This window comes from Lissotriton vulgaris, chromosome 1_1 (genome assembly GCF_964263255.1).
Source record: "Lissotriton vulgaris chromosome 1_1, aLisVul1.2, whole genome shotgun sequence".
Taxonomy (NCBI): Eukaryota; Metazoa; Chordata; class Amphibia; order Caudata; family Salamandridae; genus Lissotriton; species Lissotriton vulgaris.
Window position 1 is genome coordinate 934,774,629 of NC_141685.1, and position 23,742 is coordinate 934,798,370.

At 41.2% G+C, this 23,742-nt stretch overlaps 1 protein-coding gene across 4 annotated transcripts in view; it reads left to right on the plus strand.

Annotated features, from left to right (window-relative positions):
* ITGA7 (integrin subunit alpha 7) overlaps window positions 1-23,364 on the plus strand; it is a 307,450-nt gene extending 284,086 nt beyond the window's left edge. For 3 of the 4 annotated variants that reach the window (XM_086959129.1, XM_086959132.1, XM_086959130.1), the window contains 2 exons: window positions 5,753-5,878; window positions 22,247-23,364. In XM_086959129.1, the coding sequence (XP_086815255.1) occupies window positions 5,753-5,878; window positions 22,247-22,423 (303 nt within the window). In that variant the 3' untranslated portion in view covers window positions 22,424-23,364. Of the gene's footprint in view, window positions 1-5,752; window positions 5,879-11,653; window positions 11,771-22,246 lie in introns of all 4 variants that reach the window. The other variant, XM_086959131.1, reaches the window with a different exon arrangement.
* Window positions 23,365-23,742: the final 378 nt, after the last annotated feature.

Consider the following 23,742-nt stretch of genomic DNA (forward strand, 5'->3'; position numbering starts at 1 on the left):
CAGCCCAAGTCTAACAAAAATTTGGAGAAACAATTTTGAAACTAATTTTTAATTTGTTCTCTTTTGTGTTTTGGTTTTTAACAATGTATTAGAAATGTCATTCCTAATCAATGTATCAATTTCTTGACTATATACATCATGTATACACAGTGATATTTACTAAACCTCTTACTAGATTAATTTTTTTTAAAAAACAAATCGAGATTAAAAATGTATTTTTGATATCATAACAGTCTGTTGTATTTTCTGTTTTTTATCATTTTTTGTGTTTATCATATGTTGTTATTAAGATGTGTTGCGAATTAGCCAGTTCCTTGTAGCTAAAGTCTGCCTGGGTGTATACCTTTTCAAGAACTACGGCCCGAGTGGGCCACCAGAACCAATGAGGGCCTCCAGCCCTCCAGAGTCTGAGTCCACCATGGGTGGACCCCTCCAGGACTCCACAAAGTCGCCTGCTGCCTCTGCACAGAGACCACCCCTTTAACTGCAAGTGGCCCGGTAAGGTGAAATCTGACCTCAAAAGACAACCCTGCATCCAGCCGCCCTGCGCCCTGGAGAAAAGAACCTGAGGTGCACCTATGTCCCTAAGCCCTCCAACTTACCTGCGCAGCTGTTAGTTCCACCCAGAAGTCTTCCTGGACCGAGCCTGCAGCTAAAAACCAAAACCGAGAATCCCCAATGAAAACAACAGGGCATCTGATGCCACAACAGAATCCTGCACCCAGCCGCCACTGTACGCACCCAGCTGCCCCTGTGCAACTGCGGGTGCACTCTGTGTGCTAAACGGGATCCCCCTTTGCACTGAGAGTAACACCTGGAGTTTTACTCCTGCAACCTTGTAGGCTGCTCGTGAGCAGCCACCAACCGGAGACCCCCTATCCCCCATTGGATAACATTGGGCCTCAGCACTCTGCGCCCGATCACCCTAGTCCTGCTGAGGGTGCTTTGAGAGTGCATCCTTGACCATGGGAGAACTCTGGTTCTAACCCCAGAATACCAACACTCACAAACTTGTACCTACCTGTAATCCGCTTCATTTTTCTCCATAGGAATACATTGACTATTTTGAAATTAAACGACAAATAATGAACTGACTACTCTAGGCCTAATGTTTTTATTGCACAGCAGCCAATACTGATTGTTTGTACAGGGCATCAGTTTGGTAAAGCAGGAATGTTTAACGAGGTTTGGAGAATTAACAGAAAAAGCTAAATCAGACAAGTGAGACCTTGTCAACATCTTTGTATCAAATTGTTTTACCAAAGGCACATAAGGAAAGCTTATCTATGGGAGAAGCTAAATCAGACAAGTGAGACCTTGTCAACATCTTTGTATCAAATTGTTTTACCAAAGGCACATAAGGAAAGCTTATCTATGGGAGAAACAAAATCCGGTGAAAATAAGAGGCCCTGTAATAAAGATTATTAAACAGCCTCCTTATAAAATAATAATACATTTGGTTGCAAGCAGACAAAGAGTGCTGCTTCTTTTTGCTGTTTGGTTCTGAGAAAATAAGGAGTAGTGCTCGTCCAGTCATATGATTATAAAATCTCCATCGGCTTAATTTCGATTATTTTCTGAGAGACAAATGAAAGTACTCCCAAAGCTGAACTTACATCCTCCCACCCCCCCCAAAAAAGTAACATAATGGGGAGCTGCAGTCAACGGCCAATAGGTCAAGGGAACTGCAGGTCGAAAATGTTGGGAACCACTGGTATATTTCATTTATTCACATGCAGACCACCCGCCTCCCATTGTCACGAAGCTTAATGTCATTATTGTTATTCCATTCGATATAGAAAATCTGACAGTAGAAGCTTCAGACAGGGAGCCAGGTGGGTGAGGTGGGATCTGATGTGGTAGAGTTTGGGTCATGTATAATAATGTAGATAGGGAGGAAAAGTTTGAATGTAATTCAAAGTAACTGAGTGTGTGGATACATTGCGACATTAATTTTGTTTCCAGGGCTTCCCAGTCTGACAACGAGAAATTATTTAAACATGTGGATCTATGAAAGATACCAATTCTGGAGATCTGGAGTTACAGTTAAGTAACTTTATTACTACTAGGCAAAGATTTAACTATGCAATCTACTAAACCATACTGGGGTAAAAATTATGCATCTGTAAGTCCCCTAAATGTGCACAATCACGTTTTCTGAATTACAAAAGGTAATTTGCACTAGTAAGTGAAGTCTTTATCACATGTAAATTCAGAATACATGTGGAAATGGTTTTATGGATCTGGCTCAGCCACTTTGCATCTAATTAACAAGAGCTCTGTCCCTTGGGCAATGTGCAGCTTCATAAGTTGAAGAAAATAAAAAGTGATGCTTGGATTGCTTGAATTAAACTCAACTATTGTTTGGGCTGCAATCCAGTCCATCATCTTTTTTATCCATTGTGCCACCTCATATAGGACCAGTGTAGCCCAAACTGCCAGCTCAGGTCCCCTCTGAATAGAAACACAAGCAATCCCGGTCTGCTTTCGTCCTATTGTGCCTCATCAGTAGGGTGCAGCTTGAGTCCTATTGCACAACGAGCAAGAACCCCATGTGTGGGCATACCCATCACACACAAAGCGTTGCACAGAGGAAAACAAAAATGTGATGGGTGGATTGCTTGAATTATGGTCTGCCATCTCATTTCATACACAGTTCGAGAAAATATTTTCAGACTCTTCCAAAAAATTGCTTCTCTCCCGAAAGTGTTCATTAAAGTGAAACAACACCGAATGAAGATGATCCTCATTACTTCGAATTTGTCATTGTATGGTTGATTCCACATATTCTTGCTTTGTCAAATTGAACATGTGGTAACCATGTATAACTCTAAATTTCCTATTCAAGGTGTCAGGCAAGTTCCTACACTATTCTCTTTCAACGCTGTTCTTGACTGTCTAGCTCCTGAACACAATAGGGTTCTCTAAATCTTCGAATACATCAACAGCTTTAAAAGAAGTGATATATCCTTCTACGAGTGCACTGCGTGTCTTTAAATGGAAGAAGTTCCACATTGTGTATCTGAAAAAGAATATGGGTCCTCAAAATGTCAAGAGAGATAGTGTTACCCTCTCTTCAATATATGGCTAAATCCAGCCTCCTCAAAAACGAAATTGGTTGCCATTTTTACACCTTGTAAATGTCCTTCTCCTACATCTTTTTTCGTACCCCCTGCATTACCTATGTCCTGGAGGACCTTAAGAGAATATTTTCTAATGTCAGGAAATGCTTTCTCTCCAGTGAGTTGAATTTAGAAAATCTGAAAACTAATTAATTAGACTCCGGTCACACTTATGCATTAGTCAGGTTTTCAGCACAAAGCAAGGAAAATGTCTCTTTTGTAACTATTTCATCATCTTGAAGGGTGAATGAGATCAAAACTATGTGTTCATAAGTCATTGCTTCGTAACAATATGGTGTGGTTATTTTCAGTTATCTTAGATTTTACATTTCACCAAACCCAGGGGTAGAAGTTTTAGAATTCATTTTATTATGGCAAAATAACACATATTCAGACACCTGCACAGAAGGATTCTGCAAAGCTCCACCGTTGACAACATGAACACTTGCTTATGACCAGTATCGACCTCTACTGCTTCAAGAGTACATCCTATCTAAAGCATGCTGGCTTCCTTTACTACCTCTCAGCCTTTTTTCTTGCTTTACTGCAGAATTATGGCATAGCTTTTTACTAATCAAAATATGAAAGGGACCCCCTGCGACTAGTTACAAGTTCCTAGGTCAGGGCACAATATTCATCAAAATAGTAATACCTAGGCAACTGAAGGGTCCTGCTAGGTGATCAGGTACATACAAAACATGGATAATAGAAACACAAACTTATTATGAAGTGAGGCAGTGTACAGAACAAGAAATTCAATAAAACAATATCATATAAATCCAATTTATTTAGCAATTGTCATGAAAAGATTTTTAGTGATTGTTTAAAAAAGTTTTACAACAAGCATATACACAATCAATTTGTATACAAGCTAATATACAAGCTAATACCAAAAAATCAGCATATGAATCACAGTTAAAAACAAGTTACACAAAGTAAAATAATGTTTTTTTGTATATAAAAAACACAACAACAACCGCCTATTGTTTCACCACAATTATATAATATTCATATCACCGATATCTTATGGCTTCGCCTAACAACCCATTTGTGAATGTTTATATAGCCCACTAGGACCAGGTTCCTTCCACAACCTATCTCTTCTTCTATTATTCACATTATGTGCAAGTGCATGTTCACACTTTTAAGTTCGGTGATTGGGACTGTCCTTTACTTGAGCACGAACCAGTGTGATCTATATCAGTCTCTTTCTTTATCCCTTCAGTGAGAGAACATTTTTGCAGTGTACAGTTGTTTTTATATTATTTCATGCATATTATCCTTCCTTATTTCCAGAAATTCCAAGTGGTCTCCCGAAGAAGGCGTGTGTAACGCCGAAACGCGCGTAGAGATTTTTTCATTCATCCACTTGTTGGTTGTTGTTGTGTTTTTATATACAAACAAACATTATTTTACTTTGTGTAACTTGTTTTTAACTGTGATTCATATGCTGAATTTTTTAGGTATTAGCTTGTATACAAATTGATTGTGTATATGCTTGTTGTAAAACTTTTTTAAACAATCACTAAAAATCTTTTCATGACAATTGCTAAATAAATTGGATTTATATGATATTGTTTTATTGAATTTCTTGTACCGTACACTGCCTCACTTCATAATAAGTTTGTGTTTCTAATATCCATGTTTTGTATGTACCTGATCACCTAGCAGGACCCTTCAGTTGCCTAGGTATTACTATTTTGATGAATAGCTTTTTACTAATACAGTTAGTCCTTCACCACCATCTCGAACAGAGTTCTCACTCGTGTACTGGGAAATTACCTAATCCTGCACTATTCTTAGCTATACCCACTTACTCATAATAGTCCTGCATCTAATTGTTACTATAAGTGGACACAAATATCAATACAGTACATGTACATACTTTAACTAGGTTTTATTGCTTTGACTTTGACTCTGGAGCGGGCCACCATTGTGGGTTAGGCCTCTCTGCATAACCTGTTTATTTGCTAGGGGTTTTGCTGTTTTTCTTCCTATTATCATATTCTCCCAGATGTAGAGCCGGAGAAGGAACTTGCCATCATAGTTTAATGTTTAGGACTAGTAAAGAAGATTACATAATAGAGACAAGAGAAGTTGCTTACTTGTCCTAGTTGGTTAAATTCTTTGAATTTATAAACACAATCTTCCTCCTCGTTAAAGCAAATTTGATTCTGACTTAGAATCACTCTCAGAATTCTCCAGCACCATTTTCTGCTTTTCTTTCTTATTGTGTAAGAATTAAAGGATGTATTTCAGCCAAATGTACTTTATAGGTTTGCATTTAAATAATGCTTCTCTCTATTCCTTTAAAACAAGACGGAAACGTTCTCTCCTTTGGAATTTCTTCATGAGATTATTATTAAAATTAGTATTTTATCTGGGATCCTGCTTATAGGTTGGAACATAGTAATGTTCACAGTGTTATAGAAGGTACCCATGAAGGAAACCTAGAATTACAAATAATACTTTACTCGTCTTATCCTGGCAAAGCTAAGCTCCTTCCCAGTTTCATCTAAACCCAGTTGTTGCTGCTCACCCAACCCCCTTCCCATCTATTCCATTCCATCCCACATGCAACCTCTTTTCTAAAGCCACCACCAACAACTATTGCTATTTTCTTTCCACAGATACCTTTAATGATTTATCCTGAAAGTGCCATTGCTGAGTATGGCGGCATCCCCTGGTGGATAATACTTGTTGCAGTTTTAGCTGGAATCTTGGTGCTGGCTTTGTTGGTACTCATCCTCTGGAAGGTAAGGAAGCTCAGCTTTTATAGTGCCGAAATAGACTACTAACTTTTTCACAAGCAGCTCTGGTCGCTTCTTCCTTATTGGTTGAGGGGTAGCATGCCCTGCTGCCGGTAGGCAGAGTTAGATGAGGATGACTACTGATAAAACAATTGTAAGGCGAAAGAAGCCTTGCAGAAATTCTTTGTCAAGATGAGCTATCCGTACACTACTATTTTTAGGCCTGGTGAACACAGAATTTCTTTCTTTCTATGAGTTTACATCAGAGCATTATGTATCATGTGACTATGTTGTCAATCTGTGGACAGAGAAGATTGAAGACCCTTTGACAAACAGTGTCACACACAGTCTTTTACCCTCAGAGTGAGAGCAGAGAAAAATCTAGACACTAACTAAGTAAATTCTCAGAGGTTTCTGGGGTGTAGCACATGGAAAATGGCATGAGTTGATAGATCTGGCACAGCTTATGTGCTTTCCATAGCAAATTATCTGCTTATGGCCAGTCTGGCAGGAGGGGCCGAGGAGGCAAATAGCTTCAACTAGAAGTATATTGATGTTCGAGGCATGTGTAATATAGATACACATGCTTTGCATACTTCTGCCATCTAGTGTTGGGTCCGGATGTTTGCAAGTTGTTTTTCTTCGAAAGAGTCTTTTCCAGTCATGAGGTAAGGCAACTCCTCCTTTCAGTGATAGTGCGCATGGGCATCGGCTCCATTGTCAGATTGTTTTCTTTCTACCATCAGGTTCGGACATGGTTTTCAGGGCTCCAGTTCAAGTCCGTTCTTCGGGATCTCCTTGGGGCGAAACCCACTGTACCCTCATCAGTATTGGTTTGTACGCGTCCCCTTATTCCTGCGTGTCTAAAAAATAAGAAAACTCCCATTTTCGATCGAGATTTTTAAAAACACTGTACATGCCGGTATAGTAACACCTAGAGTCGATAAAAAATACAAGCCTCCACCATCTGACCCAATTTTTATTAAAGGGTAGTTGCCTTTAAATTCCCTAGTTGTATCCAATGCTCAAAAGACAGCAAATTCTCAAACTACATACAGCAGATGCACCTCGTCCAGACAAAGAGTCTAAGTTAATTGATGCACAGGCAAAAGAATAGCTGTACAATTCGCCAACCATTGGCGCTTTGCCAACACACAAGGACTATTGGCCCAATGTGATAGAGCCCACAGGGATGAAATGGAGGAGCTACTACAACACCTCCCAGAGGAGTATGAAAAGAAAGGACAGGAACTAGTGAAGGGGGGGAAATTAATATCTAATTCCTCCATTAGATGTGCACTAGATGCTGTTGACACTGCAGCAAGGGTAATTAAAACAAGCATTCTCCTTAAAAGACATGCAAGTGTTCAGAATCTCTGGGTATAAACCAGAGGTTCAACACTCTATTTTAAAGTTTCCATTTGACAAATAACACCTTTTTGGGCCTCAAGTGGATGTGTCACTTGAGAAAATGAAAAAAGATACAGAGTGGCAAAATCAGTGGGAGCACTTCAGTTACCATCCAATAGAGGTTGCTTTCGTCATTCATTCTATAGAGGAGAACCAAATGTAATCCCTCAGATTCAAATGTATCCTCATACAAATCAAAAATGCAACCCTCTTTATCTAGGGGTTTCTATAAGGGCGGTTACAGAGGGAACAATTTCAAAGGCAGAAGAAAAGGCACAACAACACGTAGCTCTCATCTCCCAATAAACATTGACTTACCTATAACTACCCTGACCACCTTACAGCTGTCAGGGGAAGAAAACAACACGTTCTTCCCATTTGGCAAGCAATAACAACAGACAAATGGGTATTAGACATTATCCAACTTGGTTATTGCCTAGAACTCACCAGCAATCCTCCCAATATTCCACCTCACAATCACACGCTTTCATTACAACACATACAGCTCCTCAAACAAGAAGTACAAGCTCTTCTAACAAAAGGAACTATAGAACCAGTTCCATTACAACACCAAGGATGAGGAGTCTACTCACTTGACTTCCTAATCTCCACAAAAAGGACAGGTCTCTAAGACCAATCTTAGCTCTAAGGCCCTTAAAAGTAAACATGCTGTCAGAACACTTTCACATGGTTACCCTTTAACATTGCTTCCACTTCTACAACAAAGCGTCTTCATGTCAACACTAGAATAAAAGGACGCATACTTTCATATTTCTATCCACCCAAAGCATCACAAATGTCTTAGATTTGTGATAGCAGGAAACCACTATCAATTTGAAGTACTTCCATTTGGAGTGACTACTGCACCTAGAGTATGCACAAAATGTCTAGCAGTAGTAGCAGCTCATCTAACAAGATAACAAATTCATGTCTTCCCATATCTGGATGATCGCTCGTCAAAGCCAACACAGAGAAAGTGTTTACAACACACTCAAGCTACCATAAACCTTCTCCATCTATTGGGATTTACAGTCAATGCACAAAAGTCCCATCTTCAACCCTCACAACTGCAAACATATTGGGAGCAACGATAAACACTAACACAGCTCTTGCTTCTCCCAATGCTGCCAGGATGCAAAACTTTCAAACTTTATTACTACAGTTTCAAATCAACCAGTACCTAACACTGAACACTTTCATGTGACTGTTGGAAATGATGGAAGCATGCATTACAATAGTGCCTCACGCAAGATTTCCCATGTGTCCTCTACAGGAATGCTTAGCACGTCAGTGGAATCAATCATAGGGTCAATGAACAGATCTAGTGTAGACAGATGCACACACCGCTCTCTGCAGTGGTGGAACACACAAAAGGACGGCCTTTCATCAATTCCATTCTACAAGTCGTACTAACAACAGATGTATCTCTCAAAGATTGTGATGCCCATCTCCAGCATCTAACAATTCATGGTCTATGGGACACCAAATACAAGAGTCTCCACATCAACTACTTAGAGCTTTTAGCTGTCTATCTAGCACAAAAAGCTTTTCAGCCAGCTTCACCTTCTAGGGAAGGTTGTCTTAGTCCAGACGGACAATATGACAGCAATGTACTATGTACACAAACAGGGGAGGACACACTCTCTACAGTTGTCAAGCCTCTCTCAGACCATTTGGCGTTGGACAATACATCACAAAATTCATCTTCTAGCAGAACACCCTCCAGGAATGCACAACCAGTTTGCCGACCTCCTCAGCAGAATGCGGCAACAAGTACAAGAATGGGAACTTCATCCCCAGGTTCTCCTTCCGTACTTCCAAAAAGGGGGTTTTCCACCGATAGACCTCTTTGCAACAGCAGAGAACTCAAAATGGCCAAACTTCGCCTCCAGATTCCCACACCATCTATCCAAAAGCAATGCCCTATTGATGAACTGGTCAGGAATATTTTCTCACGCTGTTCAGCTTTTCCCTCTAATTCCATTGCTGGTTCAGAAATTCAGACAGCCATCAGTCACACTGATTCTAGTGGCTCCCACATGGGCTCCTCAACCATGGTTCACCACACTTCTAGAACTGTCAGTAGTGCCACGCCAAAAACTGCACCTCACTTCCATCCTTCTCACACAGAGCCGTGGAGAAATCAGACATCCAAACCCCAAGGAGCACATCCTATCGATCTGGCTCCTGAAGTCATAGAGTTGGGATATTTAAACCTACCACCAGATTGTATGACAATCCTGAAAGACGCAATAAAACCTACCACTAGAGCATGTTATGCAGCAAAGTGGAAAAGTTTTGTCATCTATTGTAAAAATAACACAATTGATCCACTTGATGCATCTATATAAAATATTATTTGTTATCTTTTGCATCTACAGCGAGTTGGCTTAACTTACACATCTATTCATTTACATCTTGCAGTAGCTGCATTACTGCAAATCAGACATTTGCCCATATCCAAAGTTCCAGTAATTAAAGCTTTTATGGAAGGCCTCAAAAGAATAATACCACCCAGGGTGCCCCCTGCACCTATCTGGAAACTTAACATTGTTCTCACAAGGATTATGGGTCCACATTTTGAACCATTACACATTTGTCCATTACAATTTCTCTCATGGAAGGTTGCCTTTCTAATTGCTATCACGTCACTGAGCCGTGTTGGTGAGTTTCAGGCATTAACCTTAACAGAACCCTTCTTTTAACTTCATAAAGATAGAACGGTTCTTCGTACAAACCCTAAATTCTTTCCAAAAGTAGTTTCTGCTTTTCATATTAAGCAATCAGTTGGGTTAGCCTTGTTCTTTCCTCGACCTGATTCAGTAGCAGAAAGGGCTCTACATACTATTGATGTACAAAGAGCATTGTTATACTATATTGATAGTACAAAAGGTTTTCGCAAAACAACTTTTTGTTGCATTCGCTCCACCTCATAAAGGAACTCCTATCTCTAAATCTAGTATTTCTAGGTGGATTGTCACATGTATTCAAACTTGCTATGTTAAAGCTAAAAGAACTTTCACTATACATCCTAGAGCACACTCTACTCGCAAAATAGGAGCATCTATGGCCTTTTTAGGTAACATTCCCATAGCTGACATATTTAAGGCAGCTACGTGGTCTACACCACACACATATCCCAAACATTATTGTGTGGATGTGGTGTTAGCACGTCAACAAGCTAATGCAGGACAAGCAGTGCTAAAAACACTTTTTCGAACAACTGCAACACCCACTCGTTAGCCACCGCTTAGGGAGAATACTGCTATACAATCTATGCAAAGCATGTGTATCTACAGCACACATGCCTCGAAAGGATAATGTTACTTACCCTGTATGTATCTGATCTTGGCATGTAGAGCTGCAGATTCACATGCGCCGTCCCTCCTCCCTGGACACCTGTAGTTGTTGCAGTTCTTATTATTAACATTACATATGCATGGACATCTCTATACTATACTCACTTACTCCATTCTCCCTGTCTTGTGGGAAAACAATCTAACAATGGAGTCGATGCCCGTGCGTACTATCACCAAAAGGAGGAGTCACCTTACCTTGTGACTGAAAAAGACTTCTTCGAAGTGTAAATGTTAACATTTCTGTAAAAATCCTCTCATATTCACAATTTTCATAAGTGTTTAGTACTTGCTTAAATGCTTTTACTTAATTGTGTCTGAATATGTCATAGCAATATATATATATATATATCTTCAAGGTACATAGATATGGAGTTAAGAATAGTAAATCTATACTTGCCTATTAACAATTACTTTCTCGATATTTTGATCCTCCATATTTTTGACATGCTGTCAGTGATTCATTGCTCTTTACAAATTCCTCCTCCTTCAGACAAGGTTCTGTTTGCTGCAAGCAGAATATGTTTTAAACCATAAGTACCCAAACCTGCCGTCTCTTCTGTCCAAGGCCCTAATTTCTCTTTGAAAAATGTATCTGCAGCGGTAGTTCCCCGGATCCGTCTTCCATGTCCAATGCTCTAATTGTTGTAATCATTTGTCGCCAGGATATACCTCTTCAAACGTGGCACCTTTTCTAGTTGAAGCTCTACAAAATACTTCTGCAAATGATAGTTTGCTATTCCTCCTTCCTGGTGACAGTTTCCTAGGTGCTGTGAGTCGAATACATCCATAGATGATACTTACTCTTTCCTTCTGTGGTCCAGGTCCTAGTTTTTGTCAAGCAGAATAAATCATTAGGCAATACTTCCCAGACCTGCTTCTTCTGCTTGATGCCTCTGATGTTGTGTATAATATGTCTACAGCCCATAGGTACTTAGACATGCCCCCCTCTCTGGCCAAGGCCTCCATGTTCTTTTCTTTGACATGCCTGTGCTGAAATTCCTTCCTGTTGCAGTGTGGATTCTTCAAGAGGACCAGCAGAGAGGCAGACTACACTACCAGTTACCACCGTGCTCATCTGGGGCTACAACCCTCGGAGATGGAGAAACAGGCAGATGAAGCCTAGCAAGTGGTCCGTGTGCAGTGATGATAGCCTTGGTGCATGCATGGGCCCTGCAAATGAGCACGGTTTGGCGTGGCTGCGTTTGTGATTGGTGCACTCTATGTATCTGTAGTTGACTATGTGAAGGTTAGATGCTCGGACATGTGCACTGTTGAACCCATTGTTTTTGTTCTATTGTTGTGAGTCTAGAACGTGCAGCTGTCAAGAAGGGATCAATTTGTGGCTTTAGCATGCACCTGATGGTTTTCATTCACAATGTATCAAAGATCAGAACCCAAGAACCCCACCCAAGTGTACCCAAGAGGAAAGGAGCAGCTGCACATTCAATGTGCTTTCGCTACCAGTCACAATATTAGTATTTCTCTTATCAGTATTTACTAGAGAAATCTAGGTAGTTCTGTATGTGACTTTACTTAAGCTACTTTTGCAACCCAGCGCTCTAGCAACGAATTCTCTCAGGGTAATTCAGGAACCCTAAGCCATGCTTGGCCCATCCTCATTAGCAAGATGGACTGACACAGCCAGAGATCTGCTCACAGATAATAAAAAAACACATGTGGACATTTACTAATAGAGATGTGTTTTTAAAGATACAAGTAACCCCATGAGACTGTGGTTTAGAAGAGCGGATTGAAACCTAACAAAAAATAGGTTCAAGCCTGCAGCTGCCTTCCAGCAGGGGTGGTTAGCTGGAAATAGGCTTAGAATACACATTTGAACAATAGTGTTAACAAGGCAGAGAGTAACAACAGCTACCAAAAAAGACTTTCAGTGTTGGGTAGGTAGGGAATTGAACAGAATGATTGCTGGTGATTCTACAACTCTTCTGAACTACAGCCACTGGTGACTATCCTGCATTGATAGTAGCCGTCAGTGAGAAACATCTCTGATTTCTGCTGTCGTTCACTTGCCAAACGGGTTGAAAATGTGTCCCATTACTTACTGGGAGGGGTGGGAAACAGGGTGGATCAGACAGCAACGCATCTTGTTGGGTGGGAGCGCGGGGGTGTTTTAAGCATTATACATTGATGATGAGCAGCCGAGGGCCCTTCTCTAGGAATACTTGTAGAGAGGATAAAGTGTACCTACCCTTGGCTAAAGAAGGCTTAGAGTCCATTTGCAGTTTCTTTAAAAAAAATCAGTTTTTATTTATAGTGATGATATCATACACCTCCAAGGTGAGTTATTTCACCAAACAGTTATACACTTATATTAGCGGAGTTCTATGAGCAGCCAACACCCGTTTTGGCCCCTAACCGGCTAGACAGCTTGAGGCTTTCTCACAGCTTTTAGAATAAAGTTTACATTATGCGAACCATATAGACAATGAATATGAAGGAAAACTAATTTGCTGAAACGTAAACTTTATTCTAAAAGCCTTGAGAAAGTCCCAGGCTATCGAGCCAGTTAGGAGGCAAAACATGTGTCAGCTGCTCACAAAACTCAACTAATATACGTGTATAACTATTTGGGTAAATAACTCACCTTGGAGGCGAATTATATAATCTCTACAAATACAACCAGAATTTTCAAAGAGACAACAAAAGGAATTTGAGCCGTCTTTACTCAAGGTTAGATACACTGAATCCTCTCTACAAGCACACCAACACAAAGAGTAGGTCCAAACCTCAACAAGTGGACTGCCGCCCTCGGATTATGGGTATTTTCCAAAACGGAGAGCGTGCTGGACCTCGTTGCACATCTTCTCTAGGACCTCTCTGTGTTTGTGCCCAACGTGTGGGAGATGCATTAACGACATATTAGGTTAACATGATGCATGTTCACCTCTCCTAATGCTTGAAGTGTATGCACTAATTTCCCCACAGAGGGGTTACTTCTGTACGTTACTTATATGCACTTCCCTACATTGCCTCATAGATAGCCACTTCTTTTTTCATTGAAAATGTTAAGATTCATTGCTCAAAATAACACTTTGATCATTTTATCAACTTTTACCCATAAATCGGAACATAACCACATTTTCCCCAGGTTCTTTTTGCAGTAATGACGTATAAGATCAGAAAAAAACCTGGGAATGGCGCCATTAGACTCAACTGCAGCAGTAACACCATTGTCTCTGGACACAGTTGTGGGCTCTGTTGGGCTGGGCTGGGCTGAGCTGCATTTGTTATTTTTTGTAGTATGGGCTTCAGGATCCTACTCCCTGGGGATGGCCACCAACATGTCCTGACCCGCAGTTGGGATACCTTTGAGACAGTGTTCACCTAAAACAGTGAGACACGAATATACGTAGGCTTCTAGCTCCAGAAAACTGAGATATGAAAATCCTGAATACCGCTCAAGTGGTTCTTAGGAAAACTCCAAACACTGATTTCTTTCATCATAACAGTATGTATGAGAACTAGATAGAAGCTTGAAGAACAGATTACATGGCAATTTGGAAGAAACAGTATCCTAAAGTCTTTAGAACTTAATTTAGATATGGGCGGTAACCAGACCATTTGCCCAAAAAAACGACAGCTGCCCCAATTTCCCACCGTTTTCTTCGCCTACTGATTTACCATGAGGGGGGAAATGGAGTTCTCGGTGGTGGAGCTGCAGCTGAGCTAACTCCACCATTGGAACCCCCTGGGTGTGGATTTTACTCGGAGGGACATGGATTCTTGCAGCCTGCAACCTTCAATATAACTATTACGTTCTGGACTGAAAAAATAAGACTTGTGCACAATTTGCAAAACGTTTTTTGCTAAATCCTTGTATATTTCTTTCCAGTAATTTTGTATTGATATTTCGAAAACAGTGTTCAGTGCAAAATAACAACATGCCAATAACACGAGAGCCATCTTTTACCAAATACAAAGATCCTTGTGAAGTATATCTGTAAACAGATTCCTTCAAATATAGAAAATAAATATTCCAAAAGCAGTAGTTAGGGATTAACTCCCAATAATAAAATGTTAAAACAATAAAATTAAAACCGAATTCTGTCTTTCCTAGTTCCTAAGAACATCTGCCATTAGTGTATGTTTGTATGTATGATGAGTTACCCATACCAGGGGGATACCTTTGCTTGTAACTCAAGTAACTTTTCTCCAAGAGAGTATACCTCACTCAAAATAGTCAGCAGGAGAATGTCTCATTAGAGGAGAAAATATCTCTCTGTGTGCCATTTTCAATTCACATTATTCCTCAGGGAGCAAAAAGTAAATTAGAAAATTGTGCAAAATCGCTAAGGTTCTGCATTTTTCATGCAGTGCAAAATAGAAATTACACAACATTATGCGACGTAACAAAAATATTGCACAGGCCTATGAAAAAATCCTTAAATTGTTCCCCACATACTTGAAGACAGCTCCAAGCATTCGGTGGACCTTAGTTATTGGTTCCCGATGTCTGACCATCAAGGCAGGGGTCCATCTTCAGGAAGCATATAAGTGATGACATGCCACAGCCATTGTCTTTTTTTCCACGGCGTGGCTGTTATTTGGGAGAAAAATTTCAATAACAACGGCATCAACTCATGACATATAACTGAGGCTTTTAACTTCTTTTTGAGATTCCTTTGAAGTTAAATTGATTTGATGGAGAAGGATGTCGACTCTTCAAACCATTTCTAGAATAACAGCTGGGAGCACTAAAGAATAGTTTAAAAAGTCTGAGTTCAGCTTTGATCTGCTCTGATTTTGTTCAGTACTGCTGTGCTGAGATTGTTCAAACACAACTTTAAGATTTTACACAAGAAATTCACACTAGCAGTAGCATTTATCATTCTGTCCATGGAGATTCTGCATTTTTATAGGTCTGTGGGTGGTGCATTTGGCTACAGTCTCCTTTATGCCCTAAACCTATGTAAAGAGGGCAGAGCTTGGGCGAAGAGGGGAGCACACTTGTAGAGAAGTAAGGTGACGACACTGTTAACAAAAGAGGTGATGAGACCACATTGAGACAACGGATAGAGTGTCACAACTAAGCACCAGCAGACTTAGAAGGAGTAACAAAGACTCCAGAAGGGGCTGAAGTTGGTTCCGCACCTGGGCCACTGATTATCGAGCTCAGATTATCCGGCCATGTGCAGAGATGTAGCCCACTGCTACTTGGAAAGCATGGGTTAGTTCACCGTGACCAGGTGGAGAATCGAATCTATCCGGAGAGAAAGCCACAAAGGAAGCTGCCCTTGTAAACTGCTGGGCAGAAGGTGACAAGACTGTAAAGGGCTTCCTGCTGGTAAGATACATCACCCAAGACAATAATGCTGAAACTGCTTGAGGGGGAGGAAGCAGGACCCCCATTAGGCCGGAGAAGTGATCAGTGGGTGTATGGCCCAAGCAGGAAATGGGGAGAAGGAAATTCTGGAGGTGCAGCCAGCGAGTGCTGCACCTCACTTGATCTAGGTCTGGCAGGTGCAGTTCGGGGTAAACTAGAAACTATGTGACCCTGAAGACCATCCAGGAGGAGGTGGTGTAAGATATGGCTGGAGGAGGTCCTAGCAGTACAGTATTAGGAAGAGTTGCTCAACACAATATGACTGCATGTGTTCACGCTGGAAAATCAAGGGCTAAAGCTACAAGAGGAAACCAATGAACATGGGTAAGATCAGAAACATTTCAGAACATGGTGATGAGCTTGAAAGGACAGCTCTTACTATTTCAGGAAAAGCAGGATGAACTTGAACCTCAATCCAGGAGAAAAAGTGTACACATTAGGTGGTCCCGAAAGGAGCAGAAGGCAAAAACATCAAGCGCTACATCCAGGACACATTGGAAGTCATTCTCAAAAGGAGGTAGAGCCAATCAGACTTAACATTTGCACAACTTTACTACTGGAAGGCCATAGAATAAATTCTCCTGGGATATCCTGGCAAGGGGGCATTTCTTTGAAGACAAGGAGACCTTATTTATCAAGCTGAGAGAGGGGGAAGATGTCTTGATCAATGAGGTCCTCGTGCACATCTTTCTTGACGTGTGAAACAATACTACAAAACAAGAAGGCCTTCAAGCCTGTGAATGAACTCTTTGGGATGAATAACGTTTAGGACATATGGGGGCACCCCTTCAACATCCTCTTCACTTGGAAGGGAATGTAGTATGCTTTCAATGCTTGGCACTGATGATTGTGCCATCTACAGGCACTTCTCTCTCTTAACATTAATCAGCAAGAACATAAGTAAAGAAAAAGCAGTCTACAAACAACTCCAGGATCATATAAACACCTGTCATCTAAGACAAGACTACCAATCCAGCTTCGTATTACACTGCAACAAATGATAGAAGATATACACCTGCCAACCGATCAAGGGAGCCCCCTCCTTTTAATTTTTTTCATTTTGTTAGCCATCTCAGCCTCTTTTTGCACCCTCAATGACACCTTGAAGTCTCTAATGGGATTAATTGGAAATGTCAATCACTAGTAATTCCAGCCTATCCAACAGACATTAGTTCATAACCATGAGCACCTTCAGGTGCAAGAAGATCGCTATAACCTGCGAAAACCCACTGCGTTCCATCTTGTATCCCATCTTGTCCCACATTTTTATCCTTTGTCTTCAACCATTTCATGGAGTCCCTGGATATGTTACTGATTAATAGAGCATCAAAATTCACTAATATGCCCATGACACACAATTGCACCCAAAATCTGCTTCACTTACCCATTGCTTCAAACACTGCCTGCACCTGGATATCTAAAGCCTATCTGAACCTCAGCCCCACAGAGACAGGATTCCTGCTATTTGTCAAGAAAAATATGCAACAACTAGTCCAAATTTGAGACAAAACATGAACATGTAAGCATGTTTAACTCCAACTTTCACTCGTTGCGAAGTCACTCTGAGTCACCCTGGACACTGAGTTCACTCTCAAGGAACACATTGCCAAGGCAGCATCACTCTCTACTGAAGACGATGAAACCATGTGTCACAGAACGCGATCTCAGAACTGCTATTCACGTTGCTGTCCTCTTGCATCTCAATGGTTGTACTACCGCTCACCATTGAGAGGGTCAGAGTTAACAGACAAATGTCAAGTAAGAAGAGCATACACTAAGCACTAGCTAAAGGTATCCTTTGGCTCCATAGCTTTTCATTTTCGCTAGCACCCTTGTGCCATGGACTAGGGACAATTTACAGATAACGGGCATTCAACTGGGATGACCTAAGTTTAAGGCGATGATGTTTGCAGATCATCTAAAGATGTCTCTGACAGAACCCAGTTCCTCTACTGCAGAGTTGCTGAGGAAATTGAATGGGTACATCGTAAAGTGAAACATAACCAATCTGTGGACAGGCAAAGAATGTTACATGTCAGGCCCTCACATGTTGTCCTTGTATCATTTGGTGTCAGATCAGCTAATCTGCAGAATTGCCACAATAGACTTATTTACAATTTAGGACATATGTCTTAATTATGCCTCTTGGATGGAAATGGTGCATTCTTCCAGCAGAATGCACTACCCCTTTAAAAGAAAAGGGCATTTCCGTACAGCTTTCTACCATCTCCATTGAAGTATGTTGTTATAAGTTGGGCTTATGCTGTGCACGCAGAGTCATTCTGATTGCCTTTTTGTGCTGAAAAAAAGTTCGGTTTTAGTACAACTGTCTCACACGCCCTCAGTGATCTCAAACTCTGACGCATGACTTTCCATTGCAGGAGTTGGGAAGGGCTTGGCCAATGGTCACTTGAATCTTTAATCTAGGAAGTCATACAAGTTGTAAGACCAAACTGGCTAAGATTCTGATACTAGGCTTTCTAAATACTTATTAATCAATTTTTTGGGTACATTCTGGCATTGGGATTCCTGTAGGACCTAGCAAACACCCTTGGACGCTTACAGGGACACCACAACTCAGTTATGTTCTCTGCAAAATTAGTTTATCAAGAGGAATTTTGATGGCCATCTCTCAGAAATCCTATCCGTACTATCAGAAAACCTCACCTTTCCATTGTTTTCATTGCAGTTGTGAAAGCCCTAGCCCATAAACCGTTTTAGGCAATGGCTGTGGCCATGTCATTCTGTCAATAACCGACAAACATTCCACGTTCTTCAAGAAAGACAAAGTACTTCTAAGGATTTATCAAGCTTTCCAGCTGCAATTTGTCTCTGGCTTTTATTTGAACTAGGAAATCTATTTACCTACAGTTCTCTTGAATTTAGGTTTAGAAGCATAATCTCGGATGTAAGCTTGTGTTTTTACCTGAAAAGGTCTAGGCGGGTTTAGACCACGTTTGCAGCTGTTCATTGCATTGAGGGAGTTCCTCTCCTGCACAGAAGCTACAAAGGCCCACCTGACAGTTTCATGTCTGCTTCACTTAAGAACATTCCCCCTCAAGTAAGAATAGATCCTTGTGAAGGCACACTTGTCACTGGGTGATTTTTGCAAGCATAAGCAAGGGCTACTCCTAATTCTTTTTAGAGATATGAGTCTTTAGATGCCAGCTCTAGAGTCAAGCTGATAGATATTTTGGTTAGGCCTTCTGCACTCTCTTTCCTCTCCTCAGTAAATGTTCACACTTGAGAATCTTCCCACTCGTAGTACTTAAGAGGCTATGATGGAGGTTTAAGTAAAAGGGACTCACAATAGCAACCTTTGTATTTTTAGGGGCACATGTAAGAAGCCGTTTGCGATTCGCAAACGCCGAAATTCGCAGAATTCCGGCGTTTGCGAATCGCAACCGGTATTTATGTGCCACATAGCAAAATAAGGGATCGCAAAAATTGCGATTCCTTATTTTGCTCAAGCATTTAAGGAATCGCAATTTTGCGATTCCTTAAATGCTATGTAGAGGTGCCTTGCAAATTGCGATTTTGGCTTAAGGAATCGCAAAATACCGCCTACTCCAAGTATTTGATATTTTGCGATTTCCTGTTAAAATGCATTTTAAAAAAAAATCAAAGTGCCATGTGGCGCACAGACATGCCCTTAGGGCATGCATGTGCGCCACATGTACTTACATGCACATTCCAGGGGTGCAACAGGTTTCCTTTGGACACCCTGGCACCCTTGGAATTACGATTCTCAAATTGTGATTTTCTCATAGAAAATCGCAATTTGAGAATGTATCCCCATTCATTCCTATGGGCCAAGAGGCCCATAGGAATGAATGGGACACTAATTCCTTAATTGCGATTCGCAATTTTCTAATCACAATTAAGGAATTTGAGAGATTCGCAAAAAATTGCGATTTATTACATACATTCCATTTTGCAATTCTCAAATAGCGATTCCTTAAAAATCGCTATTTGAGAATCGCAAAATGTAAATTACATACATATGCCCCTTAAGGCCGGATGTAGGTCGGTCGGTAACGGCCGAAAATCTGTATTTTCGGCCGTTACCGACCGAGATTCACAAAATGGTATGTAGGGCCACATATTTTACAGATTCGGTAAATTTACCGATCGGTAAATTCACCGAATCTGTAAAATACCGAATCGGTATTTTTACCGATTCGGTAGCAATGAGATGTAGGTGGGACTCTTCTGAGTCCCACAAGCCTTACAGAATCGGTATTTTACCATGAAATCCAACTTCATGGTAAAATACCGATTCCGGTGTGCATGCACATGTGTGCATGCACACCTGTGCCATATGACAGGCAGACCTGCCCTTAGGGCAGGTATGCCTGCCACATGGCCCCCGAATCTTTTTTGGGGGTGCTAGAGGGTGTCAAAGTGACACCCCCTGCACCCTTGTTAAAATCGGAATTTACCGATTCGGTAAATACCGACCGGTAATGCCCCATTCATTCCTATGGGCTTCAAAGCCCATAGGAATGAATGGGGCATTACCGGTCGGTATTTACCGAATCGGTAAATACAGATATTTACCGATTCGGTAAAAGGAACATCTGGATGTTCCTACATATCCACCCCTAAGATTTACCGATTTTTAATTACCGAATCGGTAGAATTCGGTAATTAAAATTCGGTAAATCTATTTTACCTACATCTGGGCCTTAGGTCCAGATGTAGGTCGCCCAATACCGGTCGGTAACAGCCGAAATTACTGAATTTCGGCCGTTACCGACCGGTATTTGGCATTTGGAATGTAGGTGGCATTATTGTAGGATTCCGTATTTTACCAAATCGGTAACTTAAGGAATCGGTAAATTACCGAATTCTTAACATACCGATTCTGTAAATTACCGAATCCGTAATGTAGGGAGCACTCAAGTTAGTGCTTTTCTGAGTTAAGGATTCGTTATTTAAATATCGAAAACCTTAGAAAAAGCAAATTTTTTGCTTTTACAACAGTGCGATGTAGCAGACATACATGCCCTTAGGGCATGTATGTGTGCCACATGTGCACACATGCACGATTCAGGGGTGCAACAGGGTGTCAATGTGACACCCTGTCACCCTTGAATATGTGCCCCCTATTACCGATTAGGTATTTACCGAATTGGTAATAGTGAATGGCTTCCCATTCATTCCTATGGGCCTCCAGGCCCATAGGAATGAATGCGAATTACTGAATTGGTAAATACAGATTCCTAATTACCGAATCCTGCCAATTCGGTAAACTTTACCGAATAATTATCTACATTCCATTTATCTATTCTTAAATACCGAATCGGTAAAATTCGGTATATAAGAATAGGTAAATAGAGATTACCTACATATGGCCCATACTTCCTACTCATCTTAGCCATAAAATAATATGAACCAAGACAAAAGAGGGGTCCGAACTACAGGGGACAGGCAGTGAAAGTCGCGCTTGGGAGTGAGCGGAGCACTTACTTTCCTACTCTCAGCTCCTGATTCATAGCTTTCTAAGCTCTTAAAGTTCTGAAGCACCTACTGTACAGTGCATTACAAACAAAAGCAGAGTTTGACATTCTTAGTACTGAAGGACAAACACTGCAGGAGTTATGATAATTAATACCTTTTTCAGATCTTGCTAATTCCTTTTCACCTCTGTTTTAGTGGAAAACAATGGTCCCATACCAAAGTGAACAACCTGAGGCAGGCTTAAGAATCTGAGTTTTACACAGTCCAATAACACGTATTCCTTTTTACAAGCTGAAGTACCACTCTAATTCACACTCTGGTACTCCATTAGACCACATCCCTATTTTCAAGTAAAGGGCTAAATTATGTTCCCTGTTCAAAAAGAAATTGGCTAGGCAATCGAAATTGATAGTTGTATGATAAACAGTTTGCCCCAGGTAGATTCTGGCCGGTCAGACCTGTCCAAATGTATTGGGGGAATATGCCTGTAAAAAAAGGCCAAAGATGCATAATTCAGTGTTTTAAATACCAATGATATGTGTTGTGTCTCATTGGAAACAAGTAATAGGAGATATTTACCACGACCTGTAAATAAAGACCCCACCCTGGGATAATAGAATTTACCACATGTGGCCTGTACAGATAAACCTTGCATGGTTGGAGACCAATTAACAATGATCAGCTTTTCAAATCTTAACAAATTAGCCAGAACAATGCTGGCCCTGCACAGCTTTTCTATACTATTGTAGGCAGTTGTGCCGGCCATGGTAATAACACACCTCTCTATTTTGATTCCAGTTGGGCTTCTTCAAGCGCACCCGCTACGAGGATGATAAGGTGCCCAAGTACAACGCTGTGAAGATCCCGCGGGACGAGCGCCAGCTGTTCAAGGAGGAGAAGACGGGCACCATCCACAAGAAGGATTGGGTGACCAACTGGAGCGAGAACGATGGCACTCTACAGAGCTCCGCGTAGCAATCCCAGGAGAAAGCTCTTTAATCGCTCCCTCTCTGGGCAAGTCAAACGACCATGCAAACTTTATAACACGGCTTGGGTGGGTAAGACAGACACCCTCCAGACTGTGCAACAGAGCAGCAGGTGTGTTAGTTGAAGCCCACAGAGACAGTCCATTCTTTGACACCCATGTGGGAGCTAAAAAGAGAACCTCCTAACATTACAGAACCAAAAGAGGCCTTCGTAGAAAGGAGCAGATACTGTTTTTTTGGTTTGTTTGTACAAAAGAAGTGTGTTCATCGCTGCACCAGTAACAAGGGGGCAATCCCTGGGTGGCTGTAAACAGTTTAGGATCTGCAGAAGGGTATCCTTTTCCCTAGTTGGGGGAGTTAGTAAGTGCAATTGCTGTTCGGCTTCAGTATCAAGGATTGCCATAAAGACGAGTGGCCCTGCTGTCACACAAAGACTTGACGCCCCTGAAATGAGACAATCTGCTGTATAGCATTGGATACCTGGAACCCTTTGGAGCTCCCACAGGACAAGGCAACAATTGGAATTGAGACATCCAAAGAGGATTACAGTTATCCACATGTGCATCCGTCTCGTCCATGTCTGTCACTCTGCTTGAGACTATTTTGTTCCATATCCCTTCCCTAGGAGGCCTTACTTACATCTCTGGGTGTCCTGTATGCATTTCTCTCTCTAGCTGTAGGGGTGTCTTGCTGGCTGTCCTCCTCTCACTGTATGTCTCTCTGCCTATAATGATCTCGCTCCCTGAGAAGGCTCTTGCTGTGTATCCTAATTTCGAGATGCTCCTCTTGGCCGCTCTTTCAGGATCTGTATCTGGGTTGCGTCGTCTCCCTCTATCACTTTTCCCATACACCCCTCTCTCTAAGATGCTGGGCGTCTCTCTTCTCCCTCTTATCCAAAAGTGCTTTATGATAAAGTTTCTATGAAAGGTGGCTTGTCTCTCCTCAGTCTGTCTAATACCGTAAAGGTCATGCCATATTAAAAATGTATGTTTGAGCAGTGCTTTTTGGACACAGAGGCCCTTCAGAACTACAGTATACACCAAGAGCAAACTAGGTTATCCAAGATTGACCATAGTGAAAGCACAGACAACTTTGGTGTGTCAGTGATCACAAGAATGGGGTTCATCTGAAATGTGCTGCGTGTGACATTTAGTATCTATAAAGACGGTTATGGTAAGGTCTGCGTGCAAGGCACGGCCAACCTGTTTAGAGCTCATGAGTAAGGTACTCTGAAGGAACAGCCAATGAAAATGTTTTAATGACAGCCTCATATTGCACTGAGAAAGGGAACTCAGTACGTGAACCCCA